Genomic DNA, 20,508 nt, shown 5'->3' with positions numbered 1-20,508 from the left:
ATCTAAAACTTTCTGTCTAATTACTTCTTCTGTTAATAAAGTTTATATCATAGAAGTCAGTGCTTGAAATGTGTCACAAGAATCTGTGGGTGCTTTTATAAAAAAGGTCACTTAGTCAGTGTGTGCCTGTAAGTCATTTATATGACATTGAAGAAGTTCTGTGCTAAAACAAAAACTTTGCAGCAAGTTCTGAGAAAATGTGCACTCAGACAATTGTAGAACTGTCTTCTTACTCTGGGAGAAAAATATAGTTAACTGGGGAAACACATTCTTAATCTGAAAAAATCTATTTGTACATCATTTATCCCTTTCAAAACTGCTCCATTTTCTTTTTTTCAATTAAATATTTATCCAACTTTTGGCTTTACCAAGATGATCTAATCCCAGATTAATGAAGCTGCCACAGTACCAATGAGAATAAAATATGCCTCTTTTTTAAGTTGATAGACTTCCTCTCTGACATTTCATAGGACTGCTTCTGTCCACACTGAAGCCCTTTTGCCAAAAATCAATCATTTCCATGTAACAGTCCACAATATATTAAACACAGAATCAGCTTTCTTCCTCTGAATGCCTTGGAAAGAGCTGAACTGGAAGTCGTGAACCTTGTATAGCCCAAATTACTTCAATAATTAATAGAGCATTCAAAGAAAACAGGAAATATCAGAAAATTCAATTGCTTTCTTAAAGAATATTGCTCTACTTTTTAAGTTTCCTAATTTATCTCTTAGCTCTGCTAGATAAACAGAAGGCATTCATGTGCATTGGAGAGGGCAGGAAACACAAAATGTGTAATGTGCTCTGGCACACACTTACCAACATATAAACTATTTTAAGACCAGCTACACTTTCAGATGCAGGGGTTTAGAATTAAAAAAAAAAATCTAAATTTAATTTTCTGGTGTATTTGCATTTTAACATGTAATTTACTTTTTATATAAAGCTTCTAAAAAGGAAGTGTATTCCCCTGTCTGCTTATTGAACTGCGTAAGGAGATCACACACTGACTGAATTCACAATCCCCTGTTCAACTTGAAATAGAGTATCACTCATCTTGAAATTCACTTTGTATACATAACAGAAACTCAGCTTTATCCCATCTCATGTCTGTAGTGCCTGGAAGGAGACAGTTCAACAATGAGAGCAGCCACATTCCTGACTGCAATAAAGAGAAATAAAGGAAATACGGAGAGCAGAGCTTACTGGGCACTCCTGATACGAGTCGGAGAGGTCGCAGTACACGAAAGGCTCTTAGGGCTTTGACATCAAAGCCGCCGGGTTTGCCACCTGAGTGGCTGCCACCGTCTGTTTCTTTGGTTAATTGTTCCAATATTACACTAAATAATCTAGAAAATGAGATGAAAGGTAAGGTCATCACTATCTCTTTACCACGCAGTCAAAGATATTACTTTGGAAATTAGTTGAAGTGCAGATCATTCTGTAAAGCTGTTCAGATGTCAGACTGAGAGGTATATTTACACATTAAATCATGACAGACACAGCTATGAAGTGCAAGACTTTATAATCCCTCTAGAGAATGAGGATCACACAGTTTCCAATAATTTAGCATTCAGCTTATATATACAGTTTGCTATTTTTAAATAGATGAAGCTGCTTTTCCATTTTTGTTCAAACATTTTAGCTTTAACATTTGGAGAATTAATCTTCCCTTTAGAAGAAGAAATAGATAATAACTAAAACCATCTGGTTTAATTTTGGTGGAATATATCAACTCTAAGTGGCACAGCAGTACAATATTCTATATACAGTCAGCAGAAACTGAATATTTTAAAAATAATTAGAGTTCACCACTTAATAACACCAAAAAGATTTGTTTCTTTCACATAATACCTCTGAGGAAAAATATATTCCCAGATGGCTCATTTATTATATTGTATTTTTTCCCTGCAGAAATTAATTAGTCATTCATTAGAACAGTTTGCAAGACAAGACTTTTATTTTGTTTTCCCACTTTTAGCAGCAATTTTAAGTGATGCATGTTCTTGAAATGCAAATTAATCTTAGCTTTATTTTAGTTTGGAGCTCCATCTCAGATGCATGGGTTTCTAGACTGCCACTAGACCACACAAACTGTGCTATCCTTTGCACAGAGACTGTAGCTGCAGAGCTGCACTTCTCCTGAAAGGATTATCAAGTTAATAGAGTCTTGCAATCATGAGAAATGTTTCACACTTGTAAAGGATGCCTGAAATGTGAAGGGTTTTAGTTTGGTCATGAAAAGTTTTCACAACTCTGGTTAAGAACTCTGTCACGCTGGATAGTTGCCTGAAATCATATATTATTTAATAGGGTGCCTAAACTGGATTACTGCAGGTTTTACCCTCCCCCAGTAAGCAGCTGACCCACATCAGTCCATACCCATCCCTAGACTGCTTCATTCTGCTCCAGAGAAAAACTCAGCCCCAAAGACTCCCCCGATGTTAAAGGGAACATCAGCAGCTCACACACTGTTCACCAAACTCAGATATCCAACACCAGGTCCTGATTCAGCCCTAGAGTTTAGTGGAAGCATAAGTGCAGGAAAACTAACACCTCAGTGATTTCAAGAGTGATTATTTGTGCTCAAAGACAGATGTTATTAAAAAGGCTTCTGAATCAAGTCCTGAATTCAGAGAACCTCTCAGCTGTCAGTTCATACAACATTCAGAAAATTAAAGGGCATGGGCAGGTGCTATGAAAGCTTTCTCTACCAGGACCTTATTCTTCCACAGAAATCAATGGAAATTACATGAGACCATGCAGGTGGGCAGACTACTCAGAGTAATTCATACTCTGATGGGTTACAGAGAGAAGTGACAAAGAATAGAAAGCATCACATTCACAGCTCTGTCTAGAGCTCTGTCATTTTGTGTTGTCCAGCTGAAACCAGGACATATGTCATTCCTAAAAAGCCATTAAGGTATAAAACTATTGATCTGTTTTATTGAAATTTACACTCATATTCCTCTACAGTTTATCAAAGTTTAAAGGTTTAATTAAGATTTGATTTTAAAACCATCTCTATATGTGTTTCCCTTTTGCTTATAGAGATTTCTTTAGGTATAATTAAGATTAATGGAATTGGACTGGCTGCAGTCTCTGCTGAGAAAGCAAATTTCAATACATTCAATATAGGACATCATGGCAGCTCTTTCAAGCTATTAGAATACCTAATGAAATTTCCCATTGAAGCTAGTCAAATAGAATCAGGTCCAGAAGTGGTTCCATAACCACCTTGGGTTATATATGAAAATCAATTTTTCACTCTACTACTATGTATTAATTAAATAAATGGGACTCATGCTTGCTTAATCATGCAGGTTGTGTTCTTACTGAAAGAACAAAAACCTTGCTCACAATTATGCCAGCTTGTGACATGTGAGGAAAGGTCCACCTCATCTTACAGGCAGGCTGCTGACAACCTGCACAAGAGTTTATATTCCCAACTTCTGGATTTAAATTAGGACTTAATCTTACTGTGATATTTTAGGCATTTAATAAGATTTAGTCCTTTTCTATTCATATTTTTAACAAATTCGGTGTGAGCATCTGACCTAACTCCATTTAGCCTCCAATAAGGAGTGTTTTAGTGGAAAATTTTTTAGTTATCAGGTATTTAGGACACAGCCAAAGATAGAGGTCATGTTAATTAGACTGCTCCAGGGTTACTGTAACTCTGTGGTCACTTGACAAAAGGGAAGAGGTCTATTCAAGGGACTGCTTGGCAAGGGAGCAGAGCTGTGTGTGACAATCTCCAACCTGCCCACCGAGCTTCCCCTTCAGGCACAGGGACCAATCTGTTGAGAATGACCTGACCTGATGAAGGATCTATTTATACACAAACTTTAGTCCTGGACCAAAACTGCCTGCATGCCAAAGGACTGGCCCAAATACCACCTTCTCAGTAACATTCAGTATCTCATAATCAAATAGTTACAAATCAGGCATTCTTATATTCACAGTACTTTCCCAAATTCAACAATGCTTTACCATACATTCCTTTAGTTAGCAACTCTTTCTTTCCCTTAATTTAGTAACAAGTTAAAAGCAGCACACACTCTAATTTCTGAGCCTTTTCAAATACAGGCAACCCTTGATATGGTTTGAATTTTAAAATGAAATTAGAATTGCATACTGCAAGCCAAGGTCGTGTTTGCTACAACACACAAAGTTATATGTGGATAATGTTCTCCATGTTCTGGATGATGCATACTTTTAGGAAACAAAATTTGCAGTACTGGTTAAACAGCTGTTTAACACCATCTTCAAAACATTTAGGAAATTGGTGAATATACATCAAGATTATTCCCTAGATAGCTGAAGCTAGGATCTAATGAAGTAGCACAGCCACGGACATTGAGTTGCTGACACAAAAATAATTTATCAATAAGTAGGTGCATAATGTAAGTTCCACTCCTCTGAACCTGCATAAGGCCCAAGAGCCCCTTCTCTGGGGCAAAGAACAAACTCTGCAAGGTTTCCTGGTACAGCAAGGCGCACAGGGTAAAGAAAAAAAAAGCATTTTTAACATACATTCAACTCCAGGCAAATCAAAATCATATATATATATCTTGGGGCTGACATGTAGCACCCAATTTTACTCAGATTTTGGGAATATCAAGGAACCACTGTTAATTCTGTCCCCCCAACTACTCTTCTCCACTTTGAAACATGTGGGTCCTCCCAGAGGTCTTTGTGAAGTCATTCCACAGGACTGCAGTGAAGGGTTAAACAAATACATTAAATAACAAGATGCAGCCCTTAAGAGATCAACATTCGGAAATACACCAGTTTACCTTGGAAAAATCAGAGGAAAAGCTTCTGAAAAACAACTCTGGAAATGTCCAGCAGGACTCAGAATTCTCTGGGAACTTATAAATGCAATACAGTCTGTAGCCAGGTATAGCACTGAAAATTTTAGGACTTTTTAACATTTTTTTTTACTCAGTTCATTCTTTTACTCCAAAGAAAGAAATCCAGCATAGGCTGCTACTCACAGCCAAGCAGGCCTATACTTAACTCACTGTAAATAAAAGTTTAAATATTTTTATAATGGAAGATAAGCTACTTACCCTACTATTACTATTACAAAATCCAATAAATTCCATCCATTTCTAACATATGCATTGGGGTGTAATAATAATCCATATGCTATAATCTTCAAAAATGTTTCAACTGTAAAAATTATCAGGAAGGCATATTCTACTTTTTCCTGTAGAAGACAAAAAAAAAGTACAATGAAAGACAAGAAATGTAACAGCTCTTTTTACTATTGACAATTTGCAACAAGTGAGTACTGATCAGGACTAAGGAAATACGTTCATGGCAGTTTATTTCACAGGTTTTAATTGCATAACACTTAATTATAACTGTACTGACAAGGTTATAATTACATAATTGCACAAGGTTTTCTTGTTTTCACATTCTGTGAGAGGAAAAAAAGCAGTTTCTGCAAACATTTAAGCATACTGTACCTTTGCTTAAGCAAAGAGTTCCATCCAGGTCAATAGGATTCTCTGCATTCATTATAACCAGAAAATGCTGTAGAACAGAGCCCTGGAAATATCCTTGAAAGGTAAGCAGTGGTACACTTCCTTTCACTATTAAAAAAGTTTTAATTGTTTAATATTTAATTTTACACTGTCTTGCAACTTTTTAATCTTTATATGGAAGCTTGCATTCACTTATTCTCCCTTCCACATTACCAGAATTTCTTTAAAATACCCTATTATATGTAAAGAAATTTTAAGGTACTGTACCACCACCTTGTATCATTGAAGCTCCAACATCAGATTTAATGTTTTTTTTAAATGCTATTAGTTTCTGCATTTTACCAAAATTTTTATTTTAGAGCTATATACTGAATATCTTTTCTTAGCTAACTAGATACTCTAGAAAGAAGAAACCCCCAAAAACATTATTATCATGCTTGACATGGTAAATTGAAGAAGTCACCACTATCAAAACAGAGCAGTTAACAATTGTTCTTTTTACCTTCAGACATGATCATTTCATTATTTTCTATAACATTTTGTTTCGTTATCTGTTGCTACTCAAATACTACAGCCAAGAATAAAATGCACAAAGAGTATGATTCATTTTTTAAACTTGTTCAGGAACACATGATGTTGCTCATTTATCACATACAATGTTCATTACATGACTGTAACTGCTCAGGCAGGATTACCATCTTCTACTATCATTACTCAAACAGAACATCAACATTACACACAAAAATACATTATCTTTTTTTGTTACATGAAAAAATACACATTCCTTATTTGTGACACAGCTTGGCACTCTCATACACAACCAAAGGAAAAACCAAACCTTAATCATTTGCAACTTAAACAAAGATCTTGATATTCTTATGTGCGAATCTTTCATTTGGGCAGCTAGATTTCTCTTGCTGCCAAAGAGGCCACTTAGGATGGTTATGTATAGGATGTGGTATTTCCATTTATAAATCTGACACTGGTGATTTAATAGCGGCATAGGCAGGTCAATAAACTCCTTTCCAGGCCTTTACCTGCAGCAAGCAGCACCTGGGGTCACTGGGGCAGGTCAGGCACTCTCATTGCGAAACAAGGATTCCTGGATCTCCTCTCCTGCTCAGCTCAGTCCTGCACCCCTGCCTTTTTCCCCCTCTTTTGATTACACTTCATGAACACTGTGGAGCTTCATCCCAGGCTCCTCAGCTACTTTCCATTTTGGGTGAGGTCTTCCAGCCCAGTGAAACCTCCTTGTCCTCAAGCTTCCTAATACTTCTTTCAAAATTGTCCCTCCCACTTACCCATCAATTTATCACCAATCAGCCAGGACAGTTGCAAGATAACAAGAGTGAAGTGGCCTCACACGAGAAATATCAAGGTCTTGTGCACCAAAATCCATCTGATCTCTTTGGCCAGAGAACACCACTGAGATTACAATAATATGAATTATCAGCATTCCTAAGAAACACACTCAGAGATGTTTAAATACAACAAATCCTACCACACACACATTCCACAATAACAGCTATTTCTGTCTCCCTACATACAGCTAAATTTGCAGCTAAGATATAGGAAGATAAATAATGTAGGAAAACATAAGAAGGACAAAAATATTACAGTTGTCATTTGCCATGGGCAAAATATATATCAAAATCATAGTAGTAAAAAAAAAAAAAGTGAGACAAAATACATGTTTCATTTATGCCAAATTTCAATAGCTTCTCTTCTTAAAAGGAACACAGAATGCAGGACTGGATGGGACCTTCTGAGCCAAAATAACCTCATGGGTCCCTAAGCCCAGAGTTTTATAGGCAACCATGTAATTTAACTCCTTCCATTAAAGTACCAGTTCCATCCTAAAAACCATCTTTGCTCTTCAGTGCTCCCCTTCAAAAATATTCCAATGTTTTTCTGCTCTCTGGGCTAAACACCAGCCCCAGTGCTAAAGTTACACAACTTTTGTTAATGTCACACAGCCCTGCAGCTCATTTTAATGGGACAGTTCAAATCTGAACAACTCTGCCCTATCATTTCTCATCCATCCTTGAAAAATAGTATTGGTCTCCATCCTGTTTATCTCATCTCTTTTATGGAAGCAGGAGTTTTTATTGTTTCCTAAACAGTATTGCAAACATTCCATAGAGCCATATGGAATGTAGGACAATCTCATTTTTAAACCCTCCAATGGGCTCAAGATCAGTGTGTGTCACTTCTCAGATGGATCATAAGAAACTTTGAGAGCTGCACCAACAGAAGCCACATGAAATCTCACCAAGGAAAAATGGGAAGTGCTGCACCTTGGCTTAAGTAATCCCACACCAATACGGGCTGAGAAAGGACCTGGAAGTTGCACATCAATTTAAATATGCACTCATTTAAATCAGACCAATTCCATAACTTCACTGTTTCATTTTCCCTTCCTTCCTGCTTTCCTCCCTTTCATGCTCTCACACACTCTATTAATTTATTTATTTTCAAAGCACAACCTGTGTCTTCCACAGAGGCCAGATGAATGACCTGGCCCCATCGTTGGCACACAAAGTACAGGCTGTGCTTTCCTCACAGACTGTTTGGCTCTTTAATAAATAGGCACCCAACAGATGTTCTCACACAAACTGCAGATTTGACAACCTGCTCAGCCTCAGGAAGGTTCTGGTGGGGTCTTCTTACACGTGGATAATTTCTTGCTGGTCACCATGGACGTCAATTTTTGCCTCTGCAGCCCTGATGCATCTGTAGGCCACACATCACCTTGTACATCCAGAGCTTAAGCAACCACTACTCAGAGTAAATAACACTCAATTTTCAGTACCCATGAAAGAGTTGCAGAGGCAGGGTTGGTTTGGAAAAATAAAACTAAAAAAGTAAGAGATAAATTCAAAATACAGAGTCAAGACTGCAATTTTAGAACGATATGATGCGTACATTTATCTGGACTCTTTTCTCCACAGTGGTAAAATTATATTTTGTTCAATTTAGTTGATATCTTTAAATGAACACTTCATTCAAAATGGCAGTAGGTGCACTAAAAAAAGTAGACAGCTAAACAAAATAATAAGGAAATACCTAAGAGTACGTATGGAGTGCTTGCAAAAGATAATCTATTAAAAGAAACCAAGAAGGCAGGTTTGGTTCTAAGAAACTGCAGAGATTATTGCAGAATTTGCACATAATTTCTAACATCTATTATTGCATTTATTTCGACACTGCATGATCAAATTAGCAGAAAAAAGTGACAGCTGTAAACCTAAAGAATATATGGAGCACAACAATATGTCTGCGTTCTGAAGGATCTAATCCTGAGGCTGTATAGATTAATAGTTGTTTGTTCACTGATTTGATAAAGCTAGGTCATCTCTCCTCACAGGCAGCTGATTCCAGCAAGGCTGTCTGACACTTTGGTTAATGCTGCTCGAAATCTTCAAGTCTCAGCAATCTTTTTCTGAATATATGATGCAACAGGACTGATAAGATAAACTGCCCTTCTCATGGAATCCGTGCAGTTTGCCTTTGGAATTGATCATGAATCACAAAACAAAGGCCACTCTTACCATATGAGTTTAGGTGCCATCATTAGATCCTCATTTTCTCACAAAAAAAAAAAAAAGGGAAAAGGAAAAAAAGGGAAAAAAAGAAAGGAAGCATTTGCTTTCTTATTTTAAGTAAATCAGCTTAGCAGAAACCCTGTTGCTCAGGAAATCTTTTTTTCCCCCACCGCAGCCAGATGGTGTACATTAGTCATCATTTATTATCTTCATATTTTCAAAATCTCAGAAAGAAATATGCAAAGCTACAGTTACATGTCAGAAGGTGACACACCAAAATTCTGCATTTACGTTAAGATGTTTCACAAGATAATGGTTTCAAAATCAGAAGTCATTAATTTGCAAAACCTTAATCTATTATGCTAGGTAATTAAGTCTTACTATATTAAAACTTCTATTCCCTCAGCATCAGAGATGGGAATTATTTCTTAACTGAAGAAATAGATTTTTGCATCCAGAGTAACAAATATGCATCAGAGTAAAAACTGCTTAGCAGATAAAGTGACTCAATGTAAGCAAGTTAAACAGACTGATCAACTTTCTGAAGCTTAGACACAACACAAAATACTTTGACATAATTGTTTTAGGGATCAAAAACAAAAAAATAAAATCAGATGTTGTTTAATAAGTTGTGTGACTGATGTTTGGACAACACATATAAAGCCATTTATCTTTTTGACAATCAGCCATTTTTTCAAGTTCTGGCACTGGAAAAACACTCCATCTACAAGACAGAAAAGTAACTTGAGTTTTGAATTTTAAAATATAATTATTTCATTTTTCATTTTGTATAGCTGTATTCCTCTGAAAATCCTCTCTGACATGCAGCACAAGTAACAATCAACAATAGGAAAATAAACCTATTTATTCCCACGTGTGAAAAAATGTTATAGCAGTTTTCCAATACAAAAAATGAAACACAAATGGAATCCATACACCTGGCAGAAAGAAATCCATATTCTTGCCTTTATTTCATCAACTTTAAAAGTAATGTACTACCAAGATTAGACATGGAAATTGCTCTCTATTCATTAGAAGAATTGGAATTATTTATCTCTCAACAATTCAGATAACTATTGGATTAACTGTGCCTTTAGATACATAACAACAAACAAGGAGGGAGAGTTTGAAAAACATGTTGTAAGGATTCTTGTCCTGATCGATCCAAGTAAACCATGTTTCACCACCCTCATCAGTCCTGACCCACTGGAGGGAATGCAACCACTGCTCTCTACTTTGTCAGATGGCTGCATTACTGTCCTTGTAAGTGCAGCTTTGCTCTACAGCAACTATAGAAAATATCATTATGTTCACAAAATTGTACTCCTTTAATAGAGGCCTGGGCAATAGACCTTGTTTCCATCCTTCAAGAGCACATTTCATGTACATGAGACCTTTTATGTTTGAATACATTGAACACATGTAAAATCCAGGGCAAGACTGGGCAGGAATTTGGCATCAGGCCCAGAAACATCTCCAGTCTTTTGAGGAGCTTTACAGGACACCATCACATTACTGCAGACCCAGATGCTCTGGAATTTCAGGCTGGTACATCTCATGGCAAGGCTGACACTTGAAAGTCAACACCAAGTACAAACTCCATACTTAGGAGTAGAAATAAGCAGGTATTACACAGCAAGAACACTCTTACACCAGTTCAATATTAAATGAACAGGATTTCACATTCCTGGTACCACTGCCAAGCAACAAATCTCATTCAACATTTTTACTGCTTTCAAAGAGAGCACAGAATCCATTCATCTTTTTTGAACTGAGGATTCACAATCCCATGGTCTGCTCACAGTTAACAACAGTTGCACCCCCCAAATCTCAAGCAGGCATTTGTGTTTGCAGGAACAGAGAATATCTCTGACACTGAGCACAGCAAAGGAACAAAATGGATGCGCAAGCTATACACTGAGGCGTAATTAAAATTAACTTCAATTAAGTTTCTTTAAGTCCCTTTATATCAATGTAGTCTGAAGGAGCATTTGAATAACTTACATCACTGAAATAGAACCTCAAGCTTCAAAAACAGTTTTAGTTTTCCTTTAATCTGACGGGTTCTGGCGGCCAGAGGTAGAGGAATAAGCAGAGCATATTTAACACTGATCACTTTTTTCATTATTTCCTGCAATCACTTCCTCCAAATGTGTAGACCTGCATTTCATCTTTGAGTGTAACTGCTTCTCATATGTATTTTGCACTTTGTGTTGTAATACAATAATGGAGATGTAAACACCTCTACTCTGTAAATAACCATTTTTGCAGAGAGAAAAATGTTGCATCCAAATTAGAATTTTTCATACATAACACAGGCTTCTGTGTGGAGCCACATTGGTTTTATTCATGTAAAAGTTCAATTTACTACATGTTAAGTATTTTCAATCCATAAATAGAAATCCAACCTCTGGTTTTTTCCTCCTTTATATTTAGTCAGAGATCTGCTCTGGGACAGGTAATGCAGAGCTTTGCTGAGCAACAGCTGGGGAAAACAACAGACATCCACGCTGTGTGTACATAATTATTAAATCCACTATTGGCACTGCCTTGCACACCCTCACAGAGGCACAGACAGCCCTTCTGCTTCTATTGCTGTGAAGAAATGAGACAAATGGAGTGGTTTTGAAAATTTGATCATAAATAACCAACAGCAAAACTGAACTCCTGCAAATTGACCATCTACTTAAAAATTATCAAGAAAGGGCCCACAAACAAACCAATCACTTGGCAATAATTGCATTCTTGCAGGGTGCAAAAGGCAGGTTGTAGAAATGCCAGCAGGCAGAAACATGTGAGCTTCAGTCCTAAAACCACTTGAAGATTGAGCACAGTATTCAAAGAATTGCACAAATGAAAGCTGGCCAACTAAGCAACAAAGAATATACCTGGAATAAAATCCAATTTACTTGGGTGTCTTTCTGCCCCCATCTAACTGATGACATTCAGGAAAACAAGGCCAGCACAATAAGTAGAAGAGAATATTTGTGTATACTGGCACATGGCCTCATCATTTTCCTTACATAGTTGAATAGAATCAGTGTCAAGTGGTGAATTAAACCTACATCTAATCATAAAACAGCACTAATATTAAATATACATTAACACCTACTATCAATTTTCTTTGTTTAGAAGACACCAGGTTTTGGGCAGAAACCAGGGTATGAGAATATTAGTAGGTCTCAGATACTTTAGAGAACATATTAAAATTCTGAACATTTAGAAATCAAGAGAATTTTGTAATCCTTATAAATTCATTCTGACCATGAAGAAATCTATGAGTAGAAAACAGGCAGGAGCAATGACAGTATTAAATCCTCAATTGAATTTAGTGCAAGGTAGGTTAAAAAAAACCCAAAACATCTCCAAAAGCTACAAAAATTATTTTTCCTTAAAAGAGAAAACTACAGACCAAAATCTCACCAACCACATCAAACTGCAATTATTTGGCATTTCACTATGAAACAGATGAAAAAAGAGATCTGCTTTGAAAATACTCCTGTGTGAGGTCTTCCTGTATGTTTTTTCTAACCACACTTCAAAAGCACATATTGATACCACTTATATGTTTCATAAAATGCTGCCATAAAAACTTTCAGATGTCACAAAAACTTAACTACTCTGGTGATGCTGCAATAGCCTGAATTTAAACCTACCCACAAACAATGCCCATTTTTTTCCCTGGTTTTCAAACCCATTTAATTCATTCTTTGGTCAACACAATTCTGAAATGCACAGGAGTGGCTCTCACACCAGTCCTGGTCACTCTGCACTCAGCTTTTCTGTAGGTGAGCTGCCAAAGCAGGAGTCTGTCCCAACAGAGCGACAATTCCAAGTGGCTCTGAAGGAATATGGCATCCAAAATGGAAAGAAAGAAGACCAAACAGGTCAGGGTTTTTTGTGTGTTACTTATTCATTCACAGCTCTATAATGATCCAGTGCGGTGTCTTAAGAATGTCAAGGACTTTATGTAAAAAAAAAAATAAAGTGAAACATTAAAACAATATGGAGAACAGACTGGGTCTGTAGTTCTGTTCTGCACTGGTAGCGTCAGCCAGGAAACAGAACAATGACATTCCTTGAGTAGGTGTTTTTTCCCTTGATTTATTCATCTGACTGCAAATCTAATTTCCACTTTCATTATGAAAGAACTGGACAAAACTGATAGAATAACTTCATCACAATGCTTTACTCATTAATCTGCCAGATATATGACTCCATCAGCTCTTTGCTTTTGTCAATTTAAGAACTACAGAATGATTTGTTAAGAACATACCCAATGAGACAGTTTGTTTTCCTAAACACCTTTAGGAGGGTAGAAATTTGCATTATATAAGGCTCAACAATTTCATTTGGTGAGGTTTGGTTTGTTTCATTTGTTTGGTTTTGTGAGGTTTCTTTGTTGGTTGGTTTTTATCACGGTGGAAATGGTTTGACCATTTCCCACCAACAAGGTTTTCAAAAACTCAAATACACTATATACCCCATGTCCTTTTCTGACCTCGAGGTGAATACAAAGGGAGGACATGGTTAGGCCTGGTACTTAATTGGAATTTTTCTAATCACCCTTCTCAAGTTTGAAACAGAAGACCCCCAGACCAGTGGTCAATCTGTGAGCTACATCCTACACTTGTGGTTTACTATTGCCCCTGCAAACCAGCAGCACCAAGAATATTTTGTTCAAACCTCTGCTTTTGGACGGTAGTCAACTTTCATTACCAAGACTGGGTATCTGTATCAGGACTGGCTACAGAATTAAAATATTATTAAAAAAAAATTCAAGGGCTTTAAAAGTACTAGAGAATGTGAATCCCTTATATTGGTATAACAGTGTTAAGAAATTTCTTAAGAGAAATTTGTATTTAGTTCTGACTCCTTCTTAATACATCCTAACATCAGCTCAGCACTAGAATTTCATACAGAAGACACTGAATGCAATACATGATGTGAAAATGATGATTCCATACTGAGAGAAAGGTTTGATTGCTAAATAAGTTCCAGTGTGAAATATCTAATGCCTCTTTGAGGACTACATGCTGCTCATTCTATGACCTCTTCACAACTATTTTCTTTTAGAAATAATTTCTTAACTCCTTAGATAGACTTTGATTTACTCTATATATTTCTTAACAGGTAAAACAAAGTACTGCACTAAAAATCACTCCAACAAATCTGGAAAGACTGCATTATTTATGAGCACACAACCTGCCAGAGCACTAGAAGCCATAAACTACAGAAATGTCAACAGCAATGTTGCTGATGAAATACATTTTCAACTAAAAGAGAAGACAGGATAGAATATTCCTGGTAGATGCTGCCCAGAACAACAATGTGGGGAACCAAAAAAATGCATTTATCCAAACTGACAGGAGAATGGTCTGCAGTAGCCGTGAAAATGTTAAAACACAACTTTATCTCTGAGTGTCTCAGTTGCTGAACAAGTTGTCCTTTGCAGTTTTCTTCTCCTGTGGTAGTTTTTGAGCCACATGCTTGAGGTAACTCTTTAATAAAGAATTTATTTCATAGTCAAAAAATTAAATAACACACTAATAAAAGACTTTGTTTTGAAAGACTGTCTCATTGTAAATTCCAGACATGAGAAATGTAATTTGGCTATAGAAATTGGTATTTCCCTGCAGCAATAAAATGCAGGAATATTCCCATTTTGTGTATCCACTAAGTATTTGGATAATTATGAAATGAAAGCCCTCTAAATTCTTCCATCTTGAACACAAGGCTAAGTGAACATAGAAACATTTTCATTGCACATCTGAGGATTAGATTGCTCTGGCTGTTCCATAACAACAAAGAAAATGAGGATCTGTAGAGAAAACGCAAGGGAAATGTGCTCTTTTGCCATGACAATATTCAATGGAAGACCTTTGCTCCACTGCAAACACAGAGCTCTTGGACAAGAAATATTAAAAGGTGGAATGGCTCTCTATAAATAGAGAGGCGTTGCAAGAAAAGTTTAAAAAATAGCACAGCTAAACAGCAATTTGTATCCAGTCTACAAACATGACCCATGATATACCAGCTTTAATTTCAGCAGTGCTCAGGTACAACACTGATCCAATCCTTATGAAAATCCATTAAAAAGTCAAGCATTTAGATGGTTTCTCTGCTAATAGCACCACCATGAAGCTTTTCTGTTTTCTTCATTCTAACCATGGTAGAAAAGCATTAAAAGTAACCCTAAATGTACCAATATTGAAATAAAGAAAGCCATGGAATACTACTGACATCCACTGCAAAGGTATCAGGAAAACTTGGCACAGTGGAAACAACTGATACACCTGAATAAAGCAGGAAACATTTTTGTTCATTTCCTCTGATCTGCAGATCAAATCTTAGTGATAAAAATCTTCAACTCCTGATAGAAAGTAAAATATGAGTCTGCCTGCCCTAAAGCCACATTTCTTGTTTCTTTATGGATGAATCAGTTTTCCCTCTATCTTGTGGAATGTAGCCAACATAATTTAGGGTCCCTCCAGTGCCTGCTACAATTACAATTCCAGATTCTGCAAATGCTTCTAAGTGCATCTTTGTAATCTCTAAGTTACAATGCAAAATCATTTTCTTCCTTTCATTCCCATACCATTTGGCATCCCAGGAGATGTATTTAGGTTCTGAATGTCTCATTTCATTTTCCACTTCTCCACACAGAGCACTTGATCAAGAAGATTATTTTATTATTATTTCCATCTGAACTGCATCTAAGCCTGTTTTAATTTATTCCCCTATCTGGAATATCAGTTTTGATTTCCAGAGAACTCACTGTCCACAACAATATATTCCTAAGTGCTCTGTCACTGCTTCAAGTTCACTTCTGTTATGACTATAAGACATTTTGAGTACACCAACACTTGCTTTTCTTCCACCTATAAAACTGCTTTCCAGCTGACATAGAATGCCATAGTCCCTGGGACTTTTTCACCCATCTATTCAGTGGAAGCACATGTAAAACACAGGTACAAACATTGTTCTTCAAAGTAATTACATGAAACAAGATCCATTACCTCCCTTTTAGAAAAATTAGGCTTTCTCTCCTAAAGAACCTTCAAATAGGCAAGAAAAAAAAAATACATTATTTTGATCAGATAAAAATGCCAGAGACCAAGAGCCAAAAACAAATTTTTTTTTCTCTTTCAGTTATATGCACATAATTTAAAAACCATGCATTTACTGAAGGTCATGGAATCATCAAGGTTGGAAGAGACCTTTAAGATCACCTGGTTCAAATATCAACTCACCACCATCATAATCACCCCTGGACCATATCCCCAAGTGCCACTTCCAGATGTCTCTTGAACACCTTCCAGACGTCTCTCCACCACCTCCCTGAGTAGCCTCTTCCAAAGCATAACCACCCTTTCAGCGGTTTTTTCCCCCTAATATTTAATGGGAACCTTTCCTGACACAATTAAATGGCCATTTCATCTTGTCCTTTCTGTTGAGATTTGGTAGAGGACAACAATCTCTTCTAAGGGAGTTGTACAGAGTGGGAAGGACCCCTGAGCCTCCTTTTCTCCAGACTAAACAACCTCAGCTGCTTCTTGTAGGACTTCTAGACCCTTCCCCAGCTTCACTGGCCTTCTCTGGACACACTCCAATGCCTCAATCTCCTTTTGAAATGAGGGGGCCAAAACTGGACTCAGGATTCAAGGTAATTTGATTGCCTAAGTAAAGATATTTCACAGCCAGAAGAGCTGAACTGAAAATTCTATTAGTCTCCCACTGTTTCAGTGATTTGAAGACAGCTCTAAAAATTATTTGATTCTACTTCAGTGAGTGTAACTAAAATACAAATCTTTGTACCTTAATGGCCTGAAAGCTGATGACATATGGGAGACACTTTATACTGCATATTGGTTTTTAAAATGACCACTGAAACACTTACAAATATTCTCACAATCCACCACTACACATTGAATGTCCAGTAAAATATTGGAAAAATGAAGGTCTCAAAATTAGTCCTTTACATGGGAGGAGGACTAACAGCAATTTACACTCCACAAGCTTAATTTGGAATCACTTTGGAGTCAGCAACCACCATTTTTTGTTTCCTTCTGTGAATTGACAATTTGACATCACAAGTTTTCTACTCTGACTCCAACAGCAGTGCCTCAAATTTGAAAAGAGGGTCTTCATCTCTGCACCAAAAATGCCCAATACTCTGCAAATAAAGTCCTCAAAGTGCAACAAAATGCTTTAATTAAGTATTTCCTTTGCTTAGTGCTATTTCTAATTTATGATTTGCCAAAGGCACTGTTTTACTCGTGTTTCGATGGAATACTTAGCACAGCGTGAAATAGATGGCATCTCCTCTGTAGCAAAAGTGAAAGGTTGACTTCTGCCCTGGGCATCTTTTATTTTTTGTGAAAGCTTAGAGGTAGAAACTGAAGCATGATAATTGAACCTTGAAGGAAAAAGTAGTGACATTATAAGAACTGCTTCTGTCAAGTGATAAATATCCTGTGATACGATATATTTAATTTGTACCAATAAATTTATAGTAATAATAAAGATTAAAATGTAGTTATGCCATACAAAATGGGACATGCTGAACATGCTGACAGATAGGGCCCTCTTACCATTCCAAGTAATCATGCAGGTTACTATCAGATGAAAATAAAAAGGATAATTCACCTAATCCTGTTTAAAAAAATAATTCTGCATTTACATTTATTATACACGGCATATTTAAAAGGTGGTTTTCATATTCTCCAGCACCCAAGGCATAAACCTGAAAGTGCCAGTGGAAATAACAAATGATGCAATAGAAGTGTGTAAAACCTGAGGCAAGAATACGTCGCAGTCAGAACCCAATGGCTCTGCTCAAGTGACACACACATTTGCACTCAGAAGTTTTGCCTTTTTTTTATTTTGGTTAAAGCCACCACAGCAACATTCTCCTAGTGAGGTGTGTCAGAACTAATGTAGCTGAATGTAGTTCACTGTAATTGAAAGTAATTCATGCTGTCACATTTACTGTAACGAGAGGTCACATCTCCAGGGCCATAAATGTTGTTCACATTAATCGTAACTGACACCTTCCTCCTCCTTCAGGGAAATTCAGCCATATTACATGGCTTAGTTCACATCCTTTTTAAGTATCTCAACTTTTTTATGTTTGGCTGGTTTTGTGGTTTGTTTTGGGTTTATCGGTTTTTTAAGCTAAAAACACACAAAAACACCAGCAACAAATTCTGTCTGGTGCCTGGTGATAAAGTCATCTCACAGAAAAGTATGTAACAGTAATTATAATTACCCTGATCTCCAAAAATCCGACAGATTTGACCTGAAAAAAATTATGACCTGAAATCTGGATATTTTGGAAACAAAAACAGTTCTTAAGTTTTAAATACATATAAACCATATTCTAAAACAGTAAGTAAAATACAACACACTCCATAATGACCCTCTGGACCACATGCACTAATTTCTTCCTAATACTTACATATATTATGATTTAGGAATCAAAAAGCCCCACAGTAAAGCATGTACTTATTTTGAAACAGTTAAATTCCATACTGACATGCCAGTGAATGACCTCCATTCTCAACATGACTGTATATTTCAAACCTGATAATTCAACTAGGACACCATTTCCTTTATAAATATTACCCAGTTTTCTGGGGGGTTATGGCTTGTAAGTCTAAATCTTTTGATCCCTATTTAACAAAGCTACACACCTGAAGAAGGCCCTTGAAAGCACTGAATGCATGTGCACTCCATAATTAACACAGTGTACAGAAAGTGGAAAGCTTTTAATCTGCATGCTTAGTTTATCCTGAATTATAGTTAAAAGATGAAAGATGCTGAAGAAGAAGTGCAGCGTAAAAACAGACTGGCAAGAGTACAATGTGCTTGCCAACCAAACAATAATTTAGGTTTCTTTGGTTTGTTTTGGTTGGGTTGACTAAAAACCTGGGTTTTCTCCTGGTGCTATCTTAACTCAGAATTAAAAGCTTAGGGTTTGGGGTTTTTCTAACAGATCCTTATGAGAACACAAAATATAAATTTTCATTCACTCACAACAACAACTGATAATATTAATGATAAAAAGTTTCATTGATGATTCTCAGAATTATGTAATAAAGAAATAAAAATAGGAGGACAGATTCATTCCTATAATAGCTTGGAATAATACTATTTTTTGAAAGGCAACTTAGTCTTAATGTCGCAATTATTTGAAATTGATCACAACACCACAAGAAAATCAGTTGTTTGATTTCCTTTGGTATAACTCAGTAATAATGCAACTGAAACCAAAAAAATTAGATCAGTTTATGAACTTTTGAAGAATCAATGTTGAAAGACTCCAGACTCACTATCTATTACAGAACACAACCCTTCAGGTATAAATAAAATTGTTTCTTTCAGAGACCAAATTTTCTGTTGTCTGACAATGTCATTTAATTTTGGTGAGGCATCCAGCAATTGTGCAATTTCCTATCGTAGCATTTGGTGTAGAGATACACAAAACATTGCTGTGAGCCCTGCAGTAAATATTTGCTGAATGACCTGAAACACCAAAACAACAAACACATGACCTCACTGCAATAAAAAGTCATACCATGCTTATTCTTCTTACCTATAATTAACATTAACTGTTATTTTTTTAGCAACATCACTCAACATTTCTCAGAAATAATTCTAGGTTGTTCTTCCAAACAGGGAAGCACTTCATGTTTCAATATTACCACACTATTGCATAATATTTGTCCTGCACCAGTATCTACAATAGCCTTGATGGTGCTTGTTGTACCTAACATATCAACAAGGATAAAAACGTCATTTACATTTCAACTAGTTCCCCATCTCAGCCTTAACTGCATTATAATTCCATCCGTTTCTTACTCTGTAGAAGGGCATTTCAGCACTTCTACCCAAGTACCTCATTTACTCCCAATTTCCAAGGTTATCATTAATCTATATTTTTCTAATATAGCATCACTTAGGAAAATAGCTCAAAAGTCATCGTGAAACCATATTCCAATAAATCACCATTGCCATTAATACCTCAGCACCACAAAAAGTATACATAATTAAATAACTATGGGCTCTTCTAACCAGGGAAGTTATTTTCCTTTAGAAATACTCTTTCCTGTTATAAAGAATAGCTCAGAATATAAAAATGCATTCAGATAATAAAACGTGCTCTCCTATTGAGTCCTATGAAATAGAGCTGCTCAAATCAGTTCTATTATTTGCTTGGGACTCTTTATGTACTTCAATAAATCATCAATCACTAATTTCAATGTTTTTAGTGAAAAGAAGCAGCAGCACTAATTAATAACCTCATTAGTTAATTAATACAACCCAATTAATAACCTAATCAGTTTGCCTAAACTCTGAGCATGGTTTTGCAGATATTCTAAAGCTAATTTTTGTACAATAATTTCACAAGGAGTATACAGGCTAACACCTTATTAGGATTGGGGGTAAATCAAGGCAATATGACAGGG

The 20,508-nt window shown here is 36.3% G+C and overlaps 1 protein-coding gene across 17 annotated transcripts in view; it reads right to left on the bottom strand.

The window, feature by feature from the left end:
• CACNA1D (calcium voltage-gated channel subunit alpha1 D) overlaps positions 1-20,508 on the bottom strand; it is a 169,586-nt gene that overhangs the window by 102,057 nt on the left and 47,021 nt on the right. For all 17 annotated transcript variants that reach the window (XM_063164644.1, XM_063164655.1, XM_063164660.1 and 14 more), the window contains exons 4-5: positions 5,073-5,212; positions 1,204-1,346 (exon numbers count right to left, since the gene is read on the bottom strand). In XM_063164644.1, coding sequence (XP_063020714.1) covers positions 1,204-1,346; positions 5,073-5,212 — 283 coding nt within the window. The remainder of the gene's footprint in view (positions 1-1,203; positions 1,347-5,072; positions 5,213-20,508) is intronic.

The sequence above is a fragment of the Melospiza melodia genome, chromosome 10, assembly GCF_035770615.1.
Source record: "Melospiza melodia melodia isolate bMelMel2 chromosome 10, bMelMel2.pri, whole genome shotgun sequence".
Classification (NCBI taxonomy): Eukaryota; Metazoa; Chordata; class Aves; order Passeriformes; family Passerellidae; genus Melospiza; species Melospiza melodia.
The sequence above is the reverse complement of the archived record's forward strand: the minus strand, read 5'-3'. Positions and strand labels throughout refer to the sequence as shown.